Consider the following 25,430-nt stretch of genomic DNA (forward strand, 5'->3'; position numbering starts at 1 on the left):
TGGAAAGAGTCCTCTTCCTGGTAGAGTTGTCTGACTACTGTCACTATAGATGGCAAGCAAATAAAAACACTATTTGGATAATATAGCCATCTAGTTTATTCCCTGAAATGTAGCTTGTTAACTAGCCATATTGACCGGATCTGTTGTTAAGCTAGCTAGACTTGTCTGTTAGCAGCAATTGTGATTAAAAAACAATGTTGAAAAGGGGATGTTAGGTAACTTCGCTAGGTAGGCCTATATTGGTTGGAGAAAATAGTACATTAGGTTTACTTACCACTGTATGTTTAGCCAACTGTTCAAAGACAGTTTCATCAGGTAGCTTGCAAAGTAAACATTATCAGGTAACATCGGCAAAGGATGGGAAATTAACCTAAGCCACTTATTTTATATCGATAAAATATCTAATGGTGGTCAATATTGAGAGGTGTATTGTGAGACTCTCCTCATGTTTCTGAAATTATATGATCAATTGATGACAGTAAACAGTTACTGATCGTCAGACCTCAACAGCCTTGGTTTCTCTAATGACTGCCTCACCTGGTTCACTAACTACTTCTCAGATAGAGTTCAGTGTGTCAAATCTGCTGTGAGGACCTCTTGCAGTCTCTATGGCGGTGCCACAGGGTTCAATTCTCAGATCGACTCATTTCTCTGTATATATCAATGATGTCGCTCTTGCTGCGGGTGATTGTCTGATCCACTTCTACGCAGACGACACCATTCTGTATACATCTGGCCCTTCTTTGGACACTGTGTTAACAAACCTCCAAACAAGCTTCAATGCCATACAACACTACTTCCGTGGCCTCCAACTGCTCTTAGATGCTAGTAAAACTAAATGCATGCTCTTCAACCGATCGCTGCCCACGCCTGACTAGCATCACTACTCTGGACGGTTCTGACTTAGATTATGTGGACAACTATAAATACCTAGGTGTCTGGTTAGACTGTAAACTCTCCTTCCAGACTCACATTAAGCATCTCCAATCCAAAATGAAATCTAGAATCGGCTTCCAATTTCGCAGCAAAGCCTCCTTCACTCATGCTGCCAAACATACCCTCGTAAAACTGACTATCCTACCGATTCTTGACTTCGGCGATGTCATTTACAAAATACACTCTACTCAGCAAATTGGATGCAGTCTATCACAGTGCCATAAGTTTTGTCACCAAAACTCCATGTACCACCCACCACTGCGACCGGTTTACTCTCGTTGGCTGGCCCTCGCTTCATATTCGTTGCCAAACCCACTGGCTCCAGGTCATCTATAAGTCTTTGCTAGGTAAGGCTCTGCCTTATCTCAGCTCACTAGTCACCATAGCAATACCCACTCGTAGCACGTGCTCCAGCAGGTATATTTCACTGGTCAACCCTAAAGCCAAGACCTACGTTGACTGCCTTTCCTTCCAGTTCTCTGCTGCCAATGACTGGAATGAATTGCAAAAGTCACTGAAGTTGGAGACTTATATTTCCCTCACTAACTTTAAGCCTGAGCTGTCAGAGCAGCTTACCAATCGCTGTAGCTGTACACAGCCCATCTGTAAATTGCCCGTCCAACCAACTACCTACCTCATCCCCATATTTGTTTTTGTTTTTCTGGTCTTTTGCACACCAGTATTTCAACTTGTGGTCCTTCTGTAGCTCAGTTGGTAGAGCATGGCGCTTGTAACGCCAGGGTAGTGGGTTCGATTCCCGGGACCACCCATACGTAGAATGTATGCACACATGACTGTAAGTCGCTTTGGATAAAAGTGTCTGCTAAATGGCATATATTATTATATTATATATAACTTGCACATCCTCATCAGCATATATATCACTCCAGTGTAAATTGCTAAATTGTAATTACTTCGCCACTATTGGCCTATTTATTGCCTTACCTCCTTACTTAATTTGCACAGATGTTTCAATTATGTTATTGACTGTACGTTTGTTTATCCCAATTTTTATATCTGTGTCGTTGTTTTTGTCGCACTGCTTTGCTTTATCTTGGCCAGGTCGCAGTTGTAAATGAGAACTTGTTCTCAACGGGTCTTCCTGGTTTAATAAAGGTGAAATAAAAAAATGACAACGCTTACAGTTACTTGCTGTATAACTCTGATAAAGCTAAATGTGTGCAGTTGTTTTGCATGGAAAAATCTGAAATTTGTAGTTCCGACTATGCTCTTCAAGAGGTGATGGTATTACAACTGAATAGTTAACATTATTTAACAATTGCTTGAAAAAGTGTACACAGTTGTCAATGGTTTTAGCAGAGCTAGTAATCTCCTTGCCCCCCAGCAGGCAAATCGAGCACTCTGCACCTTATTGTGACGTTTTATTGATAATGACTTATAGAATGGCTTGGTATCTCTAACCCTGGCAACACTCTCAATGGCTGCCTGGTATTGAGGCAATAATTTACATGGTAATGTTGAATGTTCATTCAAAAGATCAAATCAAATGTTATTTGACACATGCTTCGTAAACAACAGGTTTCGACTAACAGTGAAATGCTTACTTATGGGCTCTTCTCAAAAATGAAAAAGAATATACACTACCATTCAAAAGTTTGGGGTCACTTAGAAATGTCCTTGTTTTTGAAAGAAAAGCCATTTTTTTGTCCATTGAAGTAACATAAAATTGATCAGAAATACAGTGTAGACTTTGTTAATGTTGTAAATGACTATTGTAGCTGGAAATGGCAGATTTTTTATGGAATGTCTACATAGGCGTACAGAGGGCCATTATTAGCAACCATCACTCCTGTGTTCCAATGGCACGTTGTGTTAGCTAATCGAAGTTTATCATTTTAAAAGGCTAATTGATCATTAGAAAACCATTTTGCAATTATGTTAGCACAGCTGAAAACTGTTGAATTGATTACAGAAGCAATACAACTGGCCTTCTTTAGACTAGTTGAGTATCTGGAGCATCAGCATTTGTGGGTTCATTTACAGGCTCAAAATGGCCAGAAACAAATACCTTTCTTCTGAAACTCGTCAGTCTATTCTTGTTCTAAGAAATGAACTCTATTCAAATGCAAGAATTTGCCAAGAAACTGAAGATCTTGTACAACGATGTGTACTACTCCCTTCATAGAACAGTGCAAACTGGCTCTAACCAGACTAGAAAGAGGAGTGGGAGGCCCCGGTGCACAACTGAGCAAGAGGACAAGTACATTAGAGTGTCTAGTTTGAGAAACAGACCCCTCACAAGTCCTCAACTGGCAGCTTCATTAAATAGTACCCACACAACACCAGTCTCGACGTCGACAGTGAAGAGACGACTCTGAGATGCTGGACTTCTTGGCAGAGTCCCTTTGTCCAGTGTCTGTGTTCTTTTGCCCATCTTAATTTTTTTTTTATTGGCCAGTCTGGGATATGCAACTCTGCCTAGAAGGCCAGCATCCCGGAGTCACCTCTTCACTGTCGATAAGTATTCAACTCCTTTGTTATGGCAAGCCTAAATTAGTTCAGTAGTAAAAATCAAATGTTATTTTTCACATGCGCAGAATACAACAGGTCTAGAGGAATATTACAGTGAAAGCCTTTAACCAACAATGCAGTTTTAAGAAAATATTTACTAAATAATCTGAAGTTTTTTTTAAAGTAACACAATAAAATAACGAGGCTATATACATGGGGTACCGGTACTGAGTCAATGTGCGGGGGTACAGGTTAGTCAAGATAATTGAGGTAATATGTACATGTAGGTAAGGGTCAAGTGACTATGCGTAGATAATAAACAGCTGGTAGCAGCGTAATTGTTGAAATGTTTTTATTGAATCAAAAATGCACATTTTTCAGGTAACCATTTGATTAATTGTTCAGCAGTGTTATGGCTTGGGGATAGAAGCTGTTAAGCCTTTGGAACTTGAAGCTCTCGACCCACTCCACTACATCCCTGTCGATGTGAATAGAGGCGTGTTCGGCCCTCCTTTTCCTGTAGTCCACGATCATCTCTTTTGTCTTACTCACTTTGAGGGAGGGGTTGTTGACTTGGCAACACACTGCCAGGTCTCTGACCTCTATATATGCTGTCCATTGTCAGTAATCAGCCCTACCACCATTGTGTAATCGGCAAACTTAATGATAGTGTTGGAGTCGTGCGCGGCCCCCTCAGTCGTGGGTGAACAGGGAGTACAGGAGGGGACTAAGCACGCACCCCTGAGGGCACCCCATGTTGAGGATCAACGTGGCAGATGTGTTGTTGCTTACCCTTACCACCTGGGGGCAGCCGATCAGGAAGTCCAGGATCCAGTTAATGATGACTGTGGGCACTATGGTGTTGAACGCTGAGCTACAGTCAATGAAAGCATTCTCAAAGAGGTCTTCCTTTTGTCCAGGTGGGAACGGCACTGTGGAGTGCAAATGAGATTGTGTCATCTGTGGATCTGTTGGGGTGGGATGCGAATTGGAGTGGGTCTAGGGTTTCCGGGATGATGGTGTTGATGTGAGCGATGACCAGCCTTTCAAAACACTTCATGGATACAGACGTGAGTGCTATGGGGCGGTAGTCATTTAGGCAGGTTACCTTGGCGTTCTTGGACACAGGGACTATGGTGTTCTGCTTGAAACATGTAGGTATTACAGACTCGGTCAGGGAGAGGTTGAAAATGTCATTGAAGACACTTGCCAGTTGGTCAGTGCATGCTTTGAAAACATGTCCTGGTAATCCATCTGTGTATGTTGACATGTTTAAAGGTTTTATTCACATCGGCTACGGTGAGCTTGAACACAAAGTCGTCCAGGACAGCTGTTGATCTCTTGCATAGTTCAGCTTTCTAGCCTCGAATCGCACATAGAAGGTTGTCTGGTAAACTTGCGTTGCTGGACATCTCGCGGCTGGCTTTCCCTTTGTAATCCGTGATAGTTTGCAAGCCCTGCCACATCTGACAACGTCAGAACGGCGCTCATCCAGTTTATTCTTCAGTGATTGCGCGTTCGCCAGCAGAACGGAGGGTATAAGCGATTTATCCACTCTGCGTCGTAGTCTCGTCAGGTATCCCGCACACCAGCCTCTATAGTGGTCTCTCCTTCGAGTGAAGTAGAAGTCTTTGTCCAATTGGAGATTAGCTGTTCTGATGTCGAGAAGCTCTGTTCGGTTTTAGGAAACAATACCAGACAACGAGGCCGCAGGGGACGAAATAAGGCTTCCACTGTGTTGACTCAGGAGTTTGAGAACCTTGCTGAGAACCGTGAAAGTTCTGTGTCCGTCTCTGGAGCTGGCCTGGCCGTGTACACACACCCTCTGGCGCACACACACACACAGGTGCTTACCCAACATGCACACCTACTCTCACACAGTTTTGTTTCCGTCTCGAGAGCCTACCTTACGAAAGCCTGCCTTGCCGAACGGACACGTACTCACACACGTACTCACACACACACATACACACACACACACAGGGCTGAAATACTCGTCAGGGGACGGCGGCTGGCTGTTCACACAGCAGACTTAGAACACCCTGTGTGTGGGTGAGAATGTGCAGTAAGCCTGAACAGGCCATAAGTTAGGTCCTCGTCACAGGACCCACATAGTTCTCCCCTCTAACTGACTCAGACAGCAGGTACTGGGGGACAGGAAGGTGGTCTGACTCGGGGGCTTCACACTGAAGTAGTGAAACACTGAAACGGGGAAGACATGCGTTCATTCCTGCTCTCCTTTTGCATGGGACTTGTTTTATTGCCCTTCCTCCCCCTGTATTACTTCCAGTTCCCCTCTTCCTGAAAAAGCCTAAATCCAGATACTATTTCCAGCGGAGGGGCCTAGCGTATGAAATATGGATGCATAAAAATGCTGTGCAGCAGCTGAAGGGAGTTAACTGGTAGACTGTGAGAGGGAAAGGGGTTTGATATCTGTTCCCCTCCCCTCTCCTCCACTACTATACAGGGGTGGTGGTGTGGCGAGGGCATGTACAATGGAACCATTACCATCCATGAACTGTGTAGACGTTTCCCCCTCCATATAGAGCTTTCAGCATGCACAATACACTGACCAGAAGGGCTCTTCTCATGCATGGGAATATGGGCTTTATCCAGGGAACTTCATTGGGAAGTACAGTGCACTGAGTGTACAAAACATTAAGAACACCTGCTCTTTCCTTGACACAGACTGACCAGGTGAATCCAGTTGAAAGCTATGGTCCCTCATTGATGCCACTTGTTAAATAGGTAGTCCCGAGATGGCATAGCAGTTCAGACGTCTTTTGTCCTCGTCTTGTCGTGTCCTGTATATATATATATATTTACAACTTTTTTTTTCACATATATTTTATTTTTATTTTCCATCAACTCATCTTCAAAACACTCTCCTGCAACCCGCCTCACCAATTTATATTTATAAATAAGTATTATTTATCTCAAATCTGCAATCCTCCAAGAAGCTAGCCAGAAACTCCAAGAAGCTAGCCAGAAACTAACCAGAAGCTAGCCAGGAGCTAGCCAGAAGCTAATCAGAAGCTAGTTCAGAAGCTAGTTAGCTTCTTTACTGGCAAATCGTTAGTATTCAGCTAACCACGGTTTGTGGTCATCAGCTATCATTTCGCTCGAAAATCTATCGCCAGTTTTGTACGGCGCAGCGCGGCTCGGAACGGAACATACCGGACCAATTTTTCTCTCCATGCCCTTGGATTTCAACTGCTCTCTGGACATTCATTCCCGGATCTCACAGCTAGCTAGCTGCTATCCGTGTGTCTATCTGCTCTCGTCGATTCCGGAGCAAACATCAATTACTCCGGAGCTAGCCAGCTCCGTCAATCACTCCTGAGCTCCGTCAATCACTCCTGGGCTGCAGTCACCTATCCGGACCCGTTTTACTGCCTAAGCGGAGCCCCACCAGGCCTTTCACAACTGGACTGCCGACGTTATCTACCCGAAGGAGATCCGGCTGGCTCCTCCGTCGCGACGTTACCTGAACGCCCATCTGCGGCCTGCTAACCGTTAGCTGTCTTACCGGCTGCTCTCAGAATAGACAATCGGACAATTTATTTATTTTTATTATTATTATGTTTCTTCTTGGGCCTCTATAACTATATCTATTGTTTTTTTTGTTTTTTTTGTGTGATTTGGACTAATCCCCTCTACCACACGGAACCCCACTAATCTACTGACGGAACGCAAGAGGTGACTAACAACAGATCTCCATCCTATGCTAGCTTGCTACCGGTGTCCTGGCTAGCTGTCTAAAACGCTGTGATCCCCAAACCAACCACTCCACTCACTGGACCCTTTTGATCACTCGACTAAGGATGCCTCTCCTTAATGTCAATATGTCTTGTCCATTGCTGTTCTGGTTAGTGTTTATTGGCTTATTTCACTGTAGAGCCTCTAGTCCTGCTCACTATACCTTATCCAATTTATTAGTTCCACCACCCACACATGCAATGACATCTCCTGGTTTCAATGATGTTTCTAGAGACAATATCTCTCTCTTCATCACTCAATACCTAGGTTTACCTCCACTGTATTCACATCCTACCATACCCTTGTCTGTATATTATACCTTGATGCTATTTTATCGCCCCCAGAAACCTCCTTTTACTCTCTGTTCCAGACGTTCTAGACGACCAATTCTTATTGCTTTTAGCCGTACCCTTATTCTTCTCCTCCTATGTTCCTCTGGCGATGTAGAGGTGAATCCAGGCCCTGCAGTGCCTAGCTCCACTCCTATTCCCCAGGCGCTCTCTTTTGATGACTTCTGTAACCGTAATAGCCTTGGTTTCATGCATGTTAACATTAGAAGCCTCCTCCCTAAGTTTGTTCTATTCACTGCTTTAGCACACTCTGCCAACCCGGATGTTCTAGCTGTGTCTGAATCCTGGCTTAGGAAGACCACCAAAAATTCTGAAATTTTAATTCCAAATTACAACATTTTCAGACAAGATAGAACTGCCAAAGGGGGCGGTGTTGCAATCTACTGCAAAGATAGCCTGCAGAGTTCTTTCCTACTATCCAGGTCTGTACCCAAACAATTTGAACTTCTACTTTTAAAAATCCACCTCTCTAAAAACAAGTCTCTCACCGATTCCGCCTGCTATAGACCACCCTCTGCCCCCAGCTGTGCTCTGGACACCATATGTGAACTGATTGCCCCCCATCTATCTTCAGAGCTTGTGCTGCTAGGCGACCTAAACTGGAACATGCTTAACACCCCAGCCATCCTACAATCTAAACTTGATGCCCTCAATCTCACTCAAATTATCAATGAACCTACCAGGTACCCCCCCAAAGCCTTAAACACAGGAACCCTCATAGATATCATCCTAACCAACTTCCCCTCTAAATACACCTCTGCTGTCTTCAACCAAGATCTCAGCGATCACTGCCTCATTGCCTGCATCCGTAATGGGTCAGCGGTCAAACGACCTCTACTCATCACTGTAAAACGCTCCCTGAAACACTTCAGCGAGCAGGCCTTTCTAATCGACCTGGCCGGGGTATCCTGGAAGGATATTGATCTCATCCCGTCAGTAGAGGATGCCTGGATATTTTTTTTAAATGCCTTCCTAACCATCTTAAATAAACATGCCCCATTCAAGAAATTTAGAACCAGGAACAGATATAGCCCTTGGTTCTCCCCAGACCTGACTGCCCTTAACCAACACAAAAACATCCTATGGCGTTCTGCATTAGCATCAAACAGCCCCCGTGATATGCAGCTGTTCAGGGAAGCTAGAAACCGTTATACATAGGCAGTTAGAAAAGCCAAGGCTAGCTTTTTCAAGCAGAAATTTGCTTCCTGCAACACTAACTCAAAAAAGTTCTGGGACACTGTAAAGTCCATGGAGAATAAGAACACCTCCTCCCAGCTGCCCACTGCACTGAAGATAGGAAACACTGTCACCACTGATAAATCCACCATAATTGAGAATTTCAATAAGCATTTTTCTACGGCTGGCCATGCTTTCCACCTGGCTACTCCTACCCCGGTCAACAGCACTGCACCCCTAACAGCAACTCGCCCAAGCCTTCCCCATTTCTCCTTCTCCCAAATCCATTCAGCTGATGTTCTGAAAGAGCTGAAAAATCTGGACCCCTACAAATCAGCCGGGCTAGACAATCTGGACCCTTTCTTTCTAAAATTATCTGCCGAAATTGTTGCCACCCCTATTACTAGCCTGTTCAACCTCTCTTTCGTGTCGTCTGAGATTCCCAAAGATTGGAAAGCAGCTGCGGTCATCCCCCTCTTCAAAGGGGGGGACACTCTTGACCCAAACTGCTACAGACCTATATCTATCCTACCATGCCTTTCTAAGGTCTTCAAAAGCCAAGTCAACAAACAGATTACCGACCATTTCGAATCTCACCATACCTTCTCTGCTATGCAATCTGGTTTCAGAGCTGGTCATGGGTGCACCTCAGCCACGCTCAAGGTCCTAAACGATATCTTAACCGCCATCGATAAGAAACATTACTGTGCAGCCGTATTCATTGATCTGGCCAAGGCTTTCGACTCTGTCAACCACCACATCCTCATCGGCAGACTCGACAGCCTTGGTTTCTCAAATGATTGCCTCGCCTGGTTCACCAACTACTTCTCTGATAGAGTTCAGTGTGTCAAATCGGAGGGTCTGCTGTCTGGACCTCTGGTAGTCTCTATGGGGGTGCCACAGGGTTCAATTCTTGGACCGACTCTCTTCTCGGTATACATCAATGAGGTCGCTCTTGCTGCTGGTGAGTCCCTGATCCACCTCTACGCAGACGACACCATTCTGTATACTTCCGGCCCTTCTTTGGACACTGTGTTAACAACCCTCCAGGCAAGCTTCAATGCCATACAACTCTCCTTCCGTGGCCTCCAATTGCTCTTAAATACAAGTAAAACTAAATGCATGCTCTTCAACCGATCGCTACCTGCACCTACCCGCCTGTCCAACATCACTACTCGGGACGGCTCTGACTTAGAATACGTGGACAACTACAAATACTTAGGTGTCTGGTTAGACTGTACACTCTCCTTCCAGACCCATATCAAACATCTCCAATCCAAAGTTAAATCTAGAATTGGCTTCCTATTTCGCAACAAAGCATCCTTCACTCATGCTGCCAAACATACCCTTGTAAAACTGACCATCCTACCAATCCTCGACTTTGGCGATGTCATTTACAAAATAGCCTCCAATACCCTACTCAACAAATTGGATGCAGTCTATCACAGTGCAATCCGTTTTGTCACCAAAGCCCCATATACTACCCACCATTGCGACCTGTCTCGTTGGCTGGCCCTCGCTTCATACTCGTCGCCAAACCCACTGGCTCCATGTCATCTACAAGACCCTGCTAGGTAAAGTCCCCCCTTATCTCAGCTCGCTGGTCACCACAGCATCTCCCACCTGTAGCACACGCTCCAGCAGGTATATCTCTCTAGTCACCCCCAAAACCAATTCTTTCTTTGGCCGCCTCTCCTTCCAGTTCTCTGCTGCCAATGACTGGAACGAACTACAAAAATCTCTGAAACTGGAAACACTTATCTCCCTCACTAGCTTTAAGCACCAACTGTCAGAGCATCTTACAGATTACTGCACCTGTACATAGCCCACCTATAATTTAGCCCAAAAAAACGACCTCTTTCCCAACTGTATTTAATTTATTTATTTATTTTGCTCCTTTGCACCCAATAATTTTTTCTACTTTGCACATTTTTCCATTGCAAAACTACCATTCCAGTGTTTTACTTGCTATATTGTATTTACTTTGCCACCATGGCCTTTTTTGCCTTTACCTCCCTTCTCACCTAATTTGCTCACATTGTATATAGACTTGTTTATACTGTATTATTGACTGTATGTTTGTTTTACTCCATGTGTAACTCTGTGTCGTTGTATCTGTCGAACTGCTTTGCTTTATCTTGGCCAGGTCGCAATTGTAAATGAGAACTTGTTCTCAACTTGCCTACCTGGTTAAATAAAGGTGAAATAAAAAAAACAAAAATAAAAATAAATCCACTTCAACCAGTGTAGATAAAGGGAGGAGACAGGTTAAAGAAGGACTTTTAAGCCTTAAGACAATTGAAACATGGATTGTGTGTGTATGCCATTCATGGGCAAGACAAAAAACTTAGTTGTCTTTGAAAGCGGTATGGTAGTAGGTTCCAGGCGCTCCGGTTTGAGTGTGCTCAATAGTTTCCTGTGTATCAAGAATGGTCCACCAACCAAAGGACATCCAGCCAACCTGACACAACTGTGGGAAGCTTTGGACGCAGCAGGGGCCAGCATCCCTGTGGAACGCTTTCGACACCATACCCCGACGAATTGAGGATGTTCTGAGGGCAAATGTTTTGTACACTCAGTGTATATGATTGTTTAAGGTTTGTACTGTATGGAAAGAGGCTGTTTTTTTATGTTCCTACACCGATCCCTTCCTACTAAAACAGTTGCAAACAGAGTCAAGACGTATGTACATCTCAGTGGCACAGAATACACAGGTGTATAGAAGAGGAAGGACTTGGCCCCTTTACTTTAAAGATACCTAAAAATGTTACAGAACCAAGAAAGTGGTTAAGGCAGCCAGAAACATTTGACTTGGAGGAACTTGCTTGCCAAGTTCAAAACAAACCCGTTAAGCTCCCATTTGTGGCTCCACATCTGCGGTGGCCCTGGCAGAGGTTCACAGGTCCTAAGCCCAGGCCGGTGCACCGAGTCTGGGGTGAGGGGGCTAGATGATTGAACACAGCCCCGGCAGCGGCTGCTTCTCCAGCCGCCCGGAGGTTCCGAAGATTCCCCCCAAAACCCCTGGTGAGAGAACAGTGATAACGGCATTAAATCTGAACCCCTCCTTAACTGCCTTCAAACACACACAGTCCCAGAACACACAGGAGGAAATGTTTAGCCTGGCATGTGTATGTGTGTGCCTGCGTGCTGCGTGTCTCTATCTTCACTCCCGCAAATGTCCACCTGTGACAACCAAGCAAGTTCAGCCTAAATGGCCAATAACACAGTCAGGAATACTGGTCCTGGTCTGTGTCAGTAAGTAACTCAACATGCATTGCAGGAAAGCTGGTGGCACACATCCAGCACAGTAGGTGTTTCATTATGTGGAGATTATTGTTCCAGTTAAGTCATAGGGATGGTAGTTGATGAGATGATAAGGGTAGATGCTTGATGTTGTGGAGGAACTCATACAGTATAATCAATCAAATAAAGCTAATTTGTTTGGATGAGTTCGAGCATCCCGACACAGACAGCCTGTGTCTGTAAACACACGCTCTTGGTTGGGAGTTGCAGGGTGTGTGCCTGTGTTTGTCTGTATGTCTCTGTGTGTGTTAACTGTACAGTGCTCTCCATGGATGAGGCAGGAATGAGCTAACATCTGGAGGAACGCTCCCTACCACCAGGTCTCTATGAATCGAACAGCCCAGCTCAGAACAGACCTGCTCTCCTCTATGTGTCACAGAGTACTGAGCCAGCAGGGCCAGCTGATCTCATTAGTAATTGCCATTCGCTGAGGTACTGCATAGATCCCCACAGTTATGTCATTCTAACACAACATGTCGCAAAATAACACAATCTGTCTTACTGTGAGACAGTGTGTGGTACTGTAGTTCTCTGTGCCATACAAACTGCTGAAAATCAAGTCAAATACAACAGTGTGCAGTCACAATTGGCACCACTGTTAAGTGTTCATACTATCGACTTGTTCAATATGTTTAACATGCTGTGGTGATTTTCATACGATGGTTACGTTCTCCGTCTTCAAAAGGCCAGACATGGACAGAGGAGTCTTGCTCTATTACAATATTTTCATTTAAACTCCCCTCCACCCTATTAGTGTGTATTACAATATTTCAGTTATAGCATTTGGTTTAGTAGTTCCTGTGGGATTTTCGCTTGCCACGACATCAAAGCCTGAATCTTATCTTTATTGTGTATTTTGGCTCTGATCACAGCTCCTTAGCAGGAATTGGAAATGAAGAGAGCTATGCCTTGAACCTGAAACAAGGCCTGTCTGAGGATAAGACAGCAGAAAATGTTTGGTTTAGTAAATTCCTGGCCTGCCTGGAATATCCAGGGCTGAGTCTGACACAGGCAGAGGAAGAAAGACCCCATTTAAAACAAACATGTTGGGAGGAGAAGTGGGCCTATCCGCCTCTGGGCCTGCCAAGTCTGGGCCTAATGGTTTAGGCAGAGGGCTCAGGTAGCTTTTATGTGGTGAAATCATTGACAAGGAAGTCCGCCAGGGCTTAGAGGACTAGTAAAACTTAATGATGAGTTAGAACGTCCAGAGTGAAGTACTTTGTCCCTTTGGTTGTAAATCACAGGTCGTCCAATGTCCGCCCTGAAAGAGACAGGGATGCCAACAGTAGAGTATGCCTGGCTGTACTACCCACGCCACCACTGCAACCTACCATACTATACAACACTACTAGCTTGGATTTCAACTTGGTCCAAGTACAGTGCATTCGGAAAGAATTCAGACCCCTTGACTTTTTCAACATTTTGTTACGTTACAGCCTTATTATAAAATGATTACATTTTTGGTTTTTAATCCCTCATCAATCTACACACACTACCCCATAATGACAAATTGGTCATTGGTGGAGTGCTCCAGAGATGGTTGTCCTTCTATTTCCACAGAGGAACTCTGGAGCTCTATCAGAGTGCTGCAGAAATGTTTTGGTAACCTTCCCCAGATCTGTGTCTCGACACAATCCTGACTCTGAGCTCTACGGACAATTCCTTTGACCTCATGGCTTGGTTTTTGCTCTGACATGCACTGTCAACTGTGAGACCTGGAAAGGTGTGTGCCTTTCCAAATTATGTACAATCAATTGATTTTACCACAGGGGACTCCAATCCAGTTGTAGACACATCTCAAGGACGATTAATAGAAACAGGATGCACCTGAGCACAATTTTGAGCCTCATATTAAAGGCTCTGAATACTTATGTAAATAAGGTACTTCTGCTTTTAGGTTTAATACATTTGCAAACATTTCTAAAATGTTAATATGGGGTATTGTGCGTATATTGATGAGGATGTTTTTGTTTTTTTATTAAAAAATAAATAGAGGGGAAAAATCAATTTCTGAATAGGGCTGTAAACGTAACAAAATGTGAAAAAAGTCAAAGGGTCTGAATACTTTCCAAATTAACTTTATGTGTTGTTTATAGGCACAATGGGCTACTGTGTGAAAACTAGACCCTTCATTGCTTCCCTCCAATGGAGAGTTCTTCCTGTAAATCCGCCAATATTCCCTCCATCCCTCACCGTCCTCCCGCTCTATGGGTTCCAGGTTTTTCAACAGTATTCAGGAAGTGTACTACTGCTCTCCCTTCCTCTGAGCAGAGCAATAATTACTGTATGGGGAGTGGTGCAAGGAGGGGGACAGCCTAATTGGTCTGAATAAAAAGCAATGTGTCAGGAGTCATACTGAGACAATGTGCTGCATGAAAAAATATTATGACAGCCCATTCAAGGAGATTTGTGGGGGTTAGCCTCCTCCCCCTCTCCTCCTGCCGCCACTCCTCAGACTCTTTACTGCACTCTTGATTAAGGGACTTAACTTGACAGCTGTTTAAAGGAACCAATTTGGAGGGGAGCTAAATGTTACAAACAAACGTGCTCCAAACAAGAAATGCCTTATTATCCAGGCCTTATTATTGTGACATCTAAACACTCCCAGAAAAGAAGAAGTGGTCATATGTTTTACGCAATGTGATTGTATATCATATCACTGTGTTTCGGAGCCAAAACGCATGAAGGCATCTGTGTTGGCCAGCTTTCTCCTGGATCCTAACCTGGGTTCTCCTGAAGCCGAGATGGATTACTGTGTGGTAGGGGTACTGGGAGAGGGCCAGGGAGAAACTAGAAGGCTTGATATTAATTCAAATCAAAGATTGGATCAGTCTCAGAGCTCTTGCCACGAGGACATCATTCAGCAGACAACAGACTGTAGGCAGTCATTAGCTTGTTATAAATTATGTGTTGAATGTTTGAAACTCCTGCTTAACAAACAGTCAGCTCCGTTTTTTCCAACCTGTCCTCTGTTTGATAGGGGCCCAGCCTGGACCACGGTTTGGGTTTGCTCGCTGGAATGATAATTCAGTTCTCATGGAAGGTCTCTTTTTATTCCCGTCTTCCAAATCAGGTTTTGTTTTTTAGTTTTGGAGCGTGCTCAAAACACCATAATAATGTTGTTGAGGAGTTCACAGATACAAATCATTAATGGCAAACCATTAAACTTTTGGCTTTTTTGAGAAAACTGATCAAGAGTTTTGAACAGCATGTTGTTTCTATTTAGCCTTGGTTTATGGGATATACTGTATAGTCGCTAAGGGCCAATGTGAAGGCAATTGCGTTAGATTATGTTTCCAGATAGACACGCACTGTGAATAAGTGCAGCACAGTGTATCCCCAGTTATTGTTCAGAAAGAAGAGCTCTCATGCCAGGTTATCTCAACTCATTATCTTTATTTGTTTTTACCTTGCATGAACGTTTGAGCTCATCTTGTGTGTTCCTGTAAGCTGCTTATTAAATGCTGGCTGTGGGCTATAATTATGATCAGGTATGACATGGGCCATCCACTTTGTGGGTTTCCTCATTTATAGGGCAGGTTGAGGACACTCTGCTGTCTTGTGTCTGTGACTGACTCATCAGCAGTGAGCTGTGTGTGTTTATGTCCAATCAAAATCTAATTGTATTTGTCACGTGCGCCGAATACAACATGTGTAGACCTTACAGTGAAATGCTTACATAAAAGTCCTTAAACAACATTGCCGTTTTAAGAAAAAGAGTGGTAAAGTATTTACCAAAATAAACTGAAGTAAAAAGAAATGAGTATAATATATATATATCTTCTGTGACCTCAATGTGCAGTTTTTCTAGAGATAAATCAGATCAAGCCTGAACATTGCAATCTAGTAGGGAGTTGTCATCTCCAACAGGCCAATATTCTTTATATTTTTGCCCAGAAAATGTGCTAATTAACTACAATTAACATAATCCATTGCCCGTCTACTTGTCCGGTTTGTGTGGGGCAGACACTGAGAGGGAGAGAATAGACAGAAGAACATACGATCGAGAGGGATAGAGAGAAGTTGCTTTGCGAGGTATCTACCTGAAAATACATTTTCTAAGTGATTGATAATTGGTATTCAGTCATCATGAAAGTATCCCTTATTTACTTTGAAGAACTACTAAAGTTGTGGTTTTGTCAGACATCATAGGCAGCAGCTTTGTAGAGATGAGATGATGACTTGGAATGAAATAATATAGACCATCAAATAAAACTGAAATATTTTATTAAAGTAATCGGTAATAAGCAGCCACTACCATCATGGGACTTGTATTACTTGTTTTATTCAGTTTTGTTACAGCATTCAACCCACATAATGCATTGTGCACTTAATGTAAAACAAATAATTATTATTATTAAAAATCAAAAACGGTGATTATTTTTTAATCATCGAACTAAAACTGAACCGACCTCAAAAAACACTAATCGCTCAGCACTAGCATGCATGTGTGTTTTTAAACCCTGTATGTGAACTGTTTTGTCAGTGCCCTGTGCTCTGCTGCCTCCACAGGGGGCAGGGGCTGCGGTTGGGACCCTCTTAACAAGCTACCATGTGTTGAGTCCTGAAGTACTCCATCAAACAGCTAGGCAATGACCAGTCAGTCGCTGTGTGTTTGAAACATTCCCCTGGCATAGGCCTCTAGGTCCTCTCTGTGTGCGTCTTGCTGCCACACGCTAGACTAGACTGTCTGGCGTCTGATACAGGGACATCACCACCCAGTGACCTCACCACCCCTTTAACCTGTTTAACAAGCCAGGATCACTTACCCAGGCTCCTCTGCTCTCTAACCAGCCACAGGTGGACCTCTGACAGCACAGGGACCCAATTTCACCTTTGACCCCATGAGATTTCCCCCCAATGTCTCCTCTCATACCTGAATGATCAGGTTAAGTATGGCTAAACAGCTATGGACCCCTTGTTTAAGTTAATTTACGGTTAGGGTTTGTATGGGACAGATGGGGGTTGCTCTGTCGTGTCTGTTATCTGTTATTCCGCAAAAATGTCCCGCATACTTTCTAGAACGCATGCTGTGAGCTTCTACTCTGCATGGCCCTGCCGTTGCATGAGCTGAGAATATGTTTTTGAATGTAATAATGGGGAGTGATTTGCAGTGGACCAGCTGTCTGGGATCTGGATCAGGAGGGGGAGAGATGAGATGCAGAACCATGTCTGATCAGAGAGGCCTGGGGGCTAGACAGGGGAGGGGAGCCTTCCTCCCTCTATCCTTTCCTCTCTCCATGACCCTTGGATGTGAAAGACTTATGAGCATATCCATCATATCCTCTTTCATTATTTCTTTCTTTCTCTCCCTACCTCCCTCTTTCTCCATCTCTCCTTCTCTCCCACAGTGACCGGCATCATGTCTCCAGCTCTATCCCGGTCCCGACAGGAGCCAAGTCTCAGATCAGTGTCTCGGCTGCGTCAGAGGTGGGTTTCCCCACCGACACCAGCTCTCCAGACCGGGGCTCACTGAGGAAGAGGGCCAGCTCTGAGGCCGACAAGCAGAAGTACAAAGCCTCTCTTCCTCCCAGCTACAACACGGCCATGGCCATAGACCAACCCCAGGGGGGCCTGCCGCCGCCCTCCCCCTCCCTCAAACACATGTCCTCCTCCCTGGACGCTAGCATTGACCTGGCCAAGACTCTGGAGGTCCAGGCACAGCAGACACCAGCCCCAGGAGAGGAGGATGGAGACAGAGAAATAGAGGTGGTGGTTGTGGAGCAATTGCCTTCCACCACCACAGGAGGCTCAGATTGCCCCACTCCGGCTCGGGACAGCACCATTGAGGAACTGGAGGAGGTGGCACTCACCAGCCAGCAGAATACCATGAATGGCTTAGTGATGCCAGGCTACGGGCTGGCGGGGCCCACAACTGGGCTAACAGTGACCATGGCATTGAACCCAGAGTTGTGCTGCTCGGTGGAGCAGGCAGAGGAGATCATGGGGACTGAGGCCACAGGACTGGGGGACGGGGCCAGGCTGGAGGACTACCCCTGCATCCCCGTGGAGCACGCGGTGGCCGTGGAGTGTGATGAGCAGGTGCTGGGCGAGCTGGATGCCGCCTGCTTCGAGGAGTTCTCCCGCCGCATCTATGCACTAAATGAGAACATGTCCAGCTTCCGCAGGCCACGCAAGAACTCCTCTGAGAAGTGACAACAGGAGAGCAGGACCTGAGGGGAGGGCTGGGCTGGGGGGTGAGGGCAGGACTGCAGTCACAGGACACATGAGACAGGGACATGAACTTAGTGGAGAGGGGGGTCCTGTGTGTTTTGGTGTGTGTGTCACTCTCCCTCTCTCCATGCATCAATTGAAATCAAACATAGGAACTACGGTATTTGGAATGTGACAAATTTGCACTTCTCGAAAAACATGTATATCAGAGAAGGCTGGTGAGAGGAGCTATAGGAGGACAGGCTCATTGTAATGACTGGAATGGAATTCATGGTACGGAGTCAAACACATCCAACATATGGAAACCACCTTTCACTCCGTTCCATTTTTTTCTATTGCAGCCATTACAATGAGCCTGTCCTCCTGTAGCTGTTCTTACCAGCCTCCTCTGATTTCTATAATGCTTTGAAATTAAATAAAGCAAATGTTTGTGGTTGAAACACTTCCGCAGCTTTCTTTTTTCAGGATGCATGGCAATGCTGTGGAAGGGGGAGGGGTTTTTTTGTGTTGTGACCACCTTTAAACACACAAAATGTATCCTTCCTCCCTTCCTTGAAGTAACCAGTAATCTAACATGAGCAGCTTGATGAAAGCTATAGAGTCTTCACTTGTACCTGTCCAGTCCTTGTACCTGTCAGTAATAACAGTAATAAGGGAAGGAGAGATGAATTTGAACAAAGCCAGGGTCTTCAGCATGGCTGACAGAGGAAAGGAGGTACAGCAAATTGACCGGTCACTAGGCCAGGGCAGCTTAGACTGTTGGCCCAATCAGATACTCCGTAACTGTTACGCCCTGCACCTCCAGGTCCAACAGCCATTGGATAGGGCTGCCCTGTCTTTATCCCAAGGGACCATGACATGTGGGAGGGAGGCTTGAGCTCATGGCACATGGCAGGGATACAGTGCAATTTCTCTGACTTCTCCATACCCGGTTTTTATTTTTTTACTATTTTAATAAGCCCCATTAATATAAGTATTAATATAAAGTCTAATAATTCACATATTATTCAATAGACCAAAAACATTTCTGGTGTGTACTTAGGGTCGGAAACGTTCCTTTAATTTTCTGGAATTTTTCCAGAAATTTTCCATGGGAATTTAAGCCCTGGAATTTGGGGAATTTCGTCTAATTGTATCAAAAAATGTAGCTTAAAATAGTGAACCTTTTTTGTGGGATACACAATTCTAGGTCTAGGCAATTCTAGGTCTTGGGGCATATTTTGGTTAAGATATCCCCAATTAAATGGAATCGCAACCCTCTGCATGCACAGTGCATTCTTCCCTCACATGTACAACTGATTCTCAAGATCTTGCACACTAATGAGAGCCCTCACTACTACACTGTCTGAGCCAAGGACTACATGCTTTCTGGTAAGTTTTGATTACAATACTGGGTGGGGTGAATATATTGCATATGACATACATGATTCTTTGTTAACTAGAAAATATTAGCCTACAGCAAAGTTTGTTTTAAATCATTTCTAACTTGTTAACAATTCTGCTAGTTAGTTTTTGCTACCATGTGGGTTTTAGCTTGCTTGAGCCTGCTGAGGCGTGTTCATTCACCTGTTTCCATATGTTTCATTTTAAAACATTTATCTTGCAAAGAAGTTGTTTAATCTAACTGCTTAACTATTTATCTGTACATGGAATAGTATTTGGTTTTTGTTCTATACATTTTTTTCTAATCATTACAGGAAAATGCCACAGGCACTATCTGATGTGTGGAGACATTTCACTGTAGCTAATGTAGGAAAAAGAGCTGTGTACATTTGCAAATACTTTGCCAAATCATATATGAAGAATGCAACAAAGTTGCAGAATCATCTGGCCAAGTGCATGAAGTTCCTGAGCGCTCACAACAAGTAACCTCTGACAAAAGTCCCTCTACTTCTATTCGAGGTGAAAATGATGATTGATATTGATAGCAACAGCTCATGGTCCTCCTGGAATCAGACGTTTTTTTGACACTGTGGAGGAACGAAGTCAGAGAAATTATGATGAATGTCTTGCTCGAGTTGTGTATGCAACTGGTTTACCTCTGATGCTCACAGGCAATGTGTATCAGAAGATATTTCTGAATGTTCTTCGCCCAGCATACACCCCTCCAACCAGACATGCTTTATCTACTCATTTGTTGGATGCAGAGTTCAAGTGAAGGTCAAGCGAACCATGGAGAAAGCAGACTGTATTGCAATCATCTCTGATGGGTGGTTGAATGTTCGTGGGCAAGGAATAATTAACTATATCATCTCCACCCCTCAACCAGTATTCTACAAGAGCACAGACACAAGGGACAAAAGACACACTGAAGGCAGTCATCAATAACCTTAGACCACAGAAGGTATTTGCACTGGTGACAGACAATGCTGCGAACATGAAGGCTGCTTGGTCTAAAGTGGAGGAGTCCTACCCTCACATCACATCCATTGGCTGTGCTGCTCATGCATTGAATATGCTCCTCAAGGACATCATGGCACTGAAAACAATGGATACACTCTACAAGAGATCCAAGGAAATGGTTAGGTATGTGAAGGGTCATCAAGTTATAGCAGCAATCTACCTCACCAAGCAAAGTGAGAAGAACAAGAGCACCAGATTTAAGCTGCCCAGCAACACCCATTTGGGTGATGTTGTCATGTTTGACAGTCTCCTGGAGGGGAAGGAGTCTCTCCAAGAAAAGGCCATATCACAGTCTGCCGATATGGACAGCCCCATCAAGAGGATTCTCCTGGATGATGTATTTTGGGAGATAGTGTTAAGCAGCCTGAAACTACTGAAACCTATAGCAGTAGCCATTGCACAGATTAAGGGAGACAATGCCATCCTGTCTGATGTTCAGACTCTGCTTGCAGATGTAAGAGAAGAAATCCATACTGCCCTGCCCACTTCACTGTTGCTCCAAGCAGAGGAAACTGCAGTTCTGAAATACATCAAAAAGTGTGAAGACTTCTGCCTGCATCGTATATGTTGGACCCAAGTATGCTGGCAAGAGCATCCTGTCTGGCGCAGAGATGAACAAGGTCTATAGTGTCATCACTACCATGTCTCACCACCTTGGCCTTTAATGAGGGCAAGGTTCTTGGCAGTCTGGTGAAGTACATTTCCAAGCAAGGGCTTTTGGATGTGGATGCGATATGGCAGTTGTGCCAACATGTCTCATCAGCCACCTGGTGGAAGGAACTTTGTGGATCTGAGGCTCTTTCCTCTGTTGACTCCATCATTTAGGCCAAGTGGTTAGAGCATTGGATTAGTAACCGAAAGGTTGCAAGTTCGAATCCCCAAGCTGACAAGGTACAAATCTGTCGTTCTGCCTCTGAACAAGGCAGTTAACCCACTGTTCCTAGGCCGTCATTGAAAATAAGAATTTGTTCTTAACTGACTTGCCTCGTTAAATAAAAAAATGTTTAATTGTTTTTTTAACAAACAAAAAAACATTCCAAATCCCACCAACATCAGCCGCCTCAGAGCACAACTGATCCTTGTTTGGGAACACACCTACCAAAGCACACAACAGGCTGACCAATTGGTTGAAAAATATGTGGCCGTCCGGGAGAATTTGAGGCTTTTTGTGCCAACAAGGTTGCTCAACAAGGTTGGAAAGTGACACTGAAGATGAGGCCTCGGAGTCTGATGTTCAAGAGGTGGACATTGAGGAGATCCAGGGAGAAGACATGGAAGCCTGAGAGGAAGACAACCAAAGCTTTAGTTTCTAGGCTATCATTTAACAGATGTATGTTGAAAACGTTTTTGGGAGATGCGATGGATCATTGGGGATAATTCAATATTCTTTTTCTTTTGTTGTTCAGTGAAATCATCCCCTGTGAAGAGTCAACTCATTTAATTAAAGTTCAATTCGTAACTAAATTGTTATTTTTATTTCTATTGGAAGGATTTAATCATTTGCAATTATGTCTACTTATGATAAGGTAAATATATCCAATGCAAGAAAACATCTTCATTTAAATGGTATTAATATTATTTTGCATATATTTCCGTTAATTCCCATATATTCCCGTTAATTCCCACAGAAGGTTTTCACCTCTGAATATTCCCCAAAATGTGCAAACCTATGTGTACTCTATGCTGTTGGAATGTCTCATTCAGGCCTTACATGTTAGTCTTCTTGTTTTGTTTTTTTGTCATTTTTCTTACATTTCCCTGTTGAACTCCTTTTTTTCTTGCACTGGCGGCAATGTGCGTTATTTATAATGTCTCACTGAGTTTGTGTTTTTGTTTTAAAGGAATTCATGCTTTATTATTTTCCCTCATAGGCAATCAGTCAGTCAATGATAACATTGTAAAGTATTAGAACAGTCATCAGACCTGGGTTCAAGTCTTTAAAATACTTACATACAATTTGGGTCTAACTGTGTCCCCTGTGTATTGCTCTGGGAAAGGACCACAGAGATTTCTGTAGACAAGCTGATATGGTCAACTGATTTTTTTTATTTTGATCAAGTACTGTATTGGATGACTGTTGAAATACGTAGAATGTATGCACACATGACTGTAAGTCGCTTTGGATAAAAGCGTCTGCTAAATGGCATATATTTTATTATTATTATTATTATTATTGAAATGTATTGTATTTATGATGAGAGATTGATAGTAGAGACGGATAGTAGATCATTTCCATAAAATGCTATACAGTATGTGACCTTGTACATACAGTTGAAGTTGGAAGTTAGATTACATTTAATCCTCGTAAAAATTCCCTGTGTTAGGTCAGTTAGGATCACCACTTTATTTTAAGAATGTGAAATGTCAGAATAATAGTAGAGAGAATGATTTATTTCAGCGTTTATTTCTTTCACCACATTCCCTGTGATTCAGAAGTTTACATACACTCAATTAGTATTTGGTAGCATTGCCTTTAAATTGTTTAACTTGGGTCAAACATTTTGGGTAGCCTTCCATAAGCTCCCCACAATAAGTTGGGTGAATTTTGGCCCATTCCTCCTGACAGAGCTGGTGTAGTCAGATTTGTAGACCTCTTTGATCACATACGCTTTTTCAGTTCTGCCCACAAATGTTCTATAGGATTGAGGTCAGGGCTTTGTGATGGCCACTCCAATACCTTGACTTTGTTGTCCTTAAGCCATTTTGTCACAACTTTGGACGTATGCTTGGGGTCATTGTCCATTTGGAAGACCCATTTGCGCCCAAGCTTTAACTTCCTGACTGATGTCTTGAGATGTTGCTTCAATATATCCACATAATTTCCACCCTCATGATGCCATCTATTTTATGAAGCGCACCAGTTCCTCCTGCAGCAATGCACCCCCACAACATAATGCTGCCACCCCTGCTTCATGGTTGGGATGGTGTTCTACGGCTTGCAAGCCTCCAAACATAACGATGGTCATTATGGCCAAACAGTTCTATTTTTGTTTCATCAGACCAGAGGACATTTCTCCAAAAAGTACAATCTTTTTTATGGCGGTTTTGGAGCACTGACTTCTTCCTTGCTGATGTTTATACTTGCGTACTATTGTTTGTGCAGATGAACGTGGTACCTTCAGGCGTTTGGAAATTGCTTCCAAGGATGACCCAGACTTGTGGAGATCTACAATTTATTTTCTGATGTCTTGGCTGATTTCTTTAGATTATCCTATGATGTCAAGCAAAGAGGCACTGAGTTTGAAGGTAGGCCTTGAAATACATCCTCCAATTGACTGAAAGGATGTAAATTAGCCTATCAGAAGCTTCTAAGCCATGACGTAATTTTCTGGAATTTTCCAAGCTGTATAAAGGCACAGTCAACTTAGTGTATGTAAATGTATGACCCACTGGAATTGTGATACAGTTAATTATAAGTGAAATAATATGTCTGTAAGCAATTGTTGGAAAAATGACTTGTGTCTTGCACAAAGTAGATGTCCTATCCGACTGGCCAAAACAACATTTGTGGAGTGGTTGAAAAAGCGAGTTTTAATGACTCCAACCTAAGTGTATGTAAACTTCTGACTTCAACTGTTTACTTTTGTATGGAGAGTGTTTATTATTAAAGACTTTCAGTCCAATAGCATGGATGTATTTAGCCCCCTGTACACTGGTCTACTTGTGTTTGTTTCGGAGGTGTGAATGGGCATGTGTGTATGCATTTTATTTAACCTGTATGTATCCACGTTATTGCCTGGTACCAGACCTGTTTGGCATGATAAGTGGTGAGATGATGACACAAACAGATCTGGGACCATGCTATCCAGGTAAGTCTCGCTGAGGTTTTTTAAATTGATTTAACCTTTATTTAATCAGGGAGTCATACTGAGACCAAGGTATCTTTTACAGATGAGCCCTAAATGACATAAAATACACACATCGAAATAAATACAAAATGCAACCAGGAAAAAAAGCATAGTCATAAAAAACAAATACAGTCATCAGTAATAAGGTCCTCAATCAGCTTTCTGATTTGCCCTAGAGGCACCACAACATAACATTTCAGAACATTTTGAAGATCGTTCCACAAGGAGGGTGCAAGAAAACTCAAAGCTGATTTACCTAACTCAGTAGAGACCAAAGGACTTTCCAGAGTTAACATCCCTGAGACCATCTGTGGTCAAATCTCTTTCGCACGAGAGACCTATGGTTCTGTGTGTCCACGTGTTGTTGTGTGGGTGTGTGCATTATGTAAATAGACATTGAGTCAGGGATGATGTGCTTGTGAGTGTATGTTGGAGTGTAAATGAATGAGTCAGGTGTAGTTCTGTCAGCAGGCTGATGCTGCAGTCAGGCCAGGTGGTCTAGTCCAGCCCCTGTCCTCTGGCTCCCCTTCTGCCCTCTTCTGGATGACACACACGTACCTCATTAGCTAGAATTTAAACGGCAAACACTCATTATAAACGAAAGAATACTCAATCTGTTTCATAGATTACATTTTTCTTTATTTCAGTTTATTTGATTTAATCGCCAGATGTCCAAACTTCTACCTTTCGCTTTAACTGAAATAGAGACCACAGATTAACTTTGTGTTTCAGTAGCCAGGTGTCTTCAGAATGTTCTGTAAAGCCATGTAGATCAGTGGAGGCTGCTGAGGGGAGGACGGCTTATAGTAATGGCTGGAATGGAGTCAATGGAATGGTATCAACCACATGGAAACCACATGTTTGATACCATTCCATTGACTCCATTTCAGCCATTTTTACGAGCTGTCCTACCCTCAGCAGCCTCCACTGACGTAGATTAGATTTGTCTTTATTAGGTAACGGTATCTTCATAGCTCCCAGATAGCAGTTGGTTGGTTGCAGCTGTGAA

At 43.6% G+C, this 25,430-nt stretch overlaps 1 protein-coding gene across 1 annotated transcript in view; it reads left to right on the forward strand.

Annotated features, from left to right (window-relative positions):
* Nucleotides 1-24,223, forward strand: part of LOC118391174 (UV radiation resistance-associated gene protein-like) — a 153,889-nt gene extending 129,666 nt beyond the window's left edge. The window contains exon 15 of the mRNA XM_035782280.2: nt 17,348-24,223. Coding sequence (XP_035638173.1) covers nt 17,348-18,152 — 805 coding nt within the window. The 3' untranslated portion in view covers nt 18,153-24,223. The remainder of the gene's footprint in view (nt 1-17,347) is intronic.
* Nucleotides 24,224-25,430: the final 1,207 nt, after the last annotated feature.

This window comes from Oncorhynchus keta, chromosome 12 (assembly GCF_023373465.1).
Source record: "Oncorhynchus keta strain PuntledgeMale-10-30-2019 chromosome 12, Oket_V2, whole genome shotgun sequence".
In the NCBI taxonomy this organism is placed as follows: domain Eukaryota; kingdom Metazoa; phylum Chordata; class Actinopteri; order Salmoniformes; family Salmonidae; genus Oncorhynchus; species Oncorhynchus keta.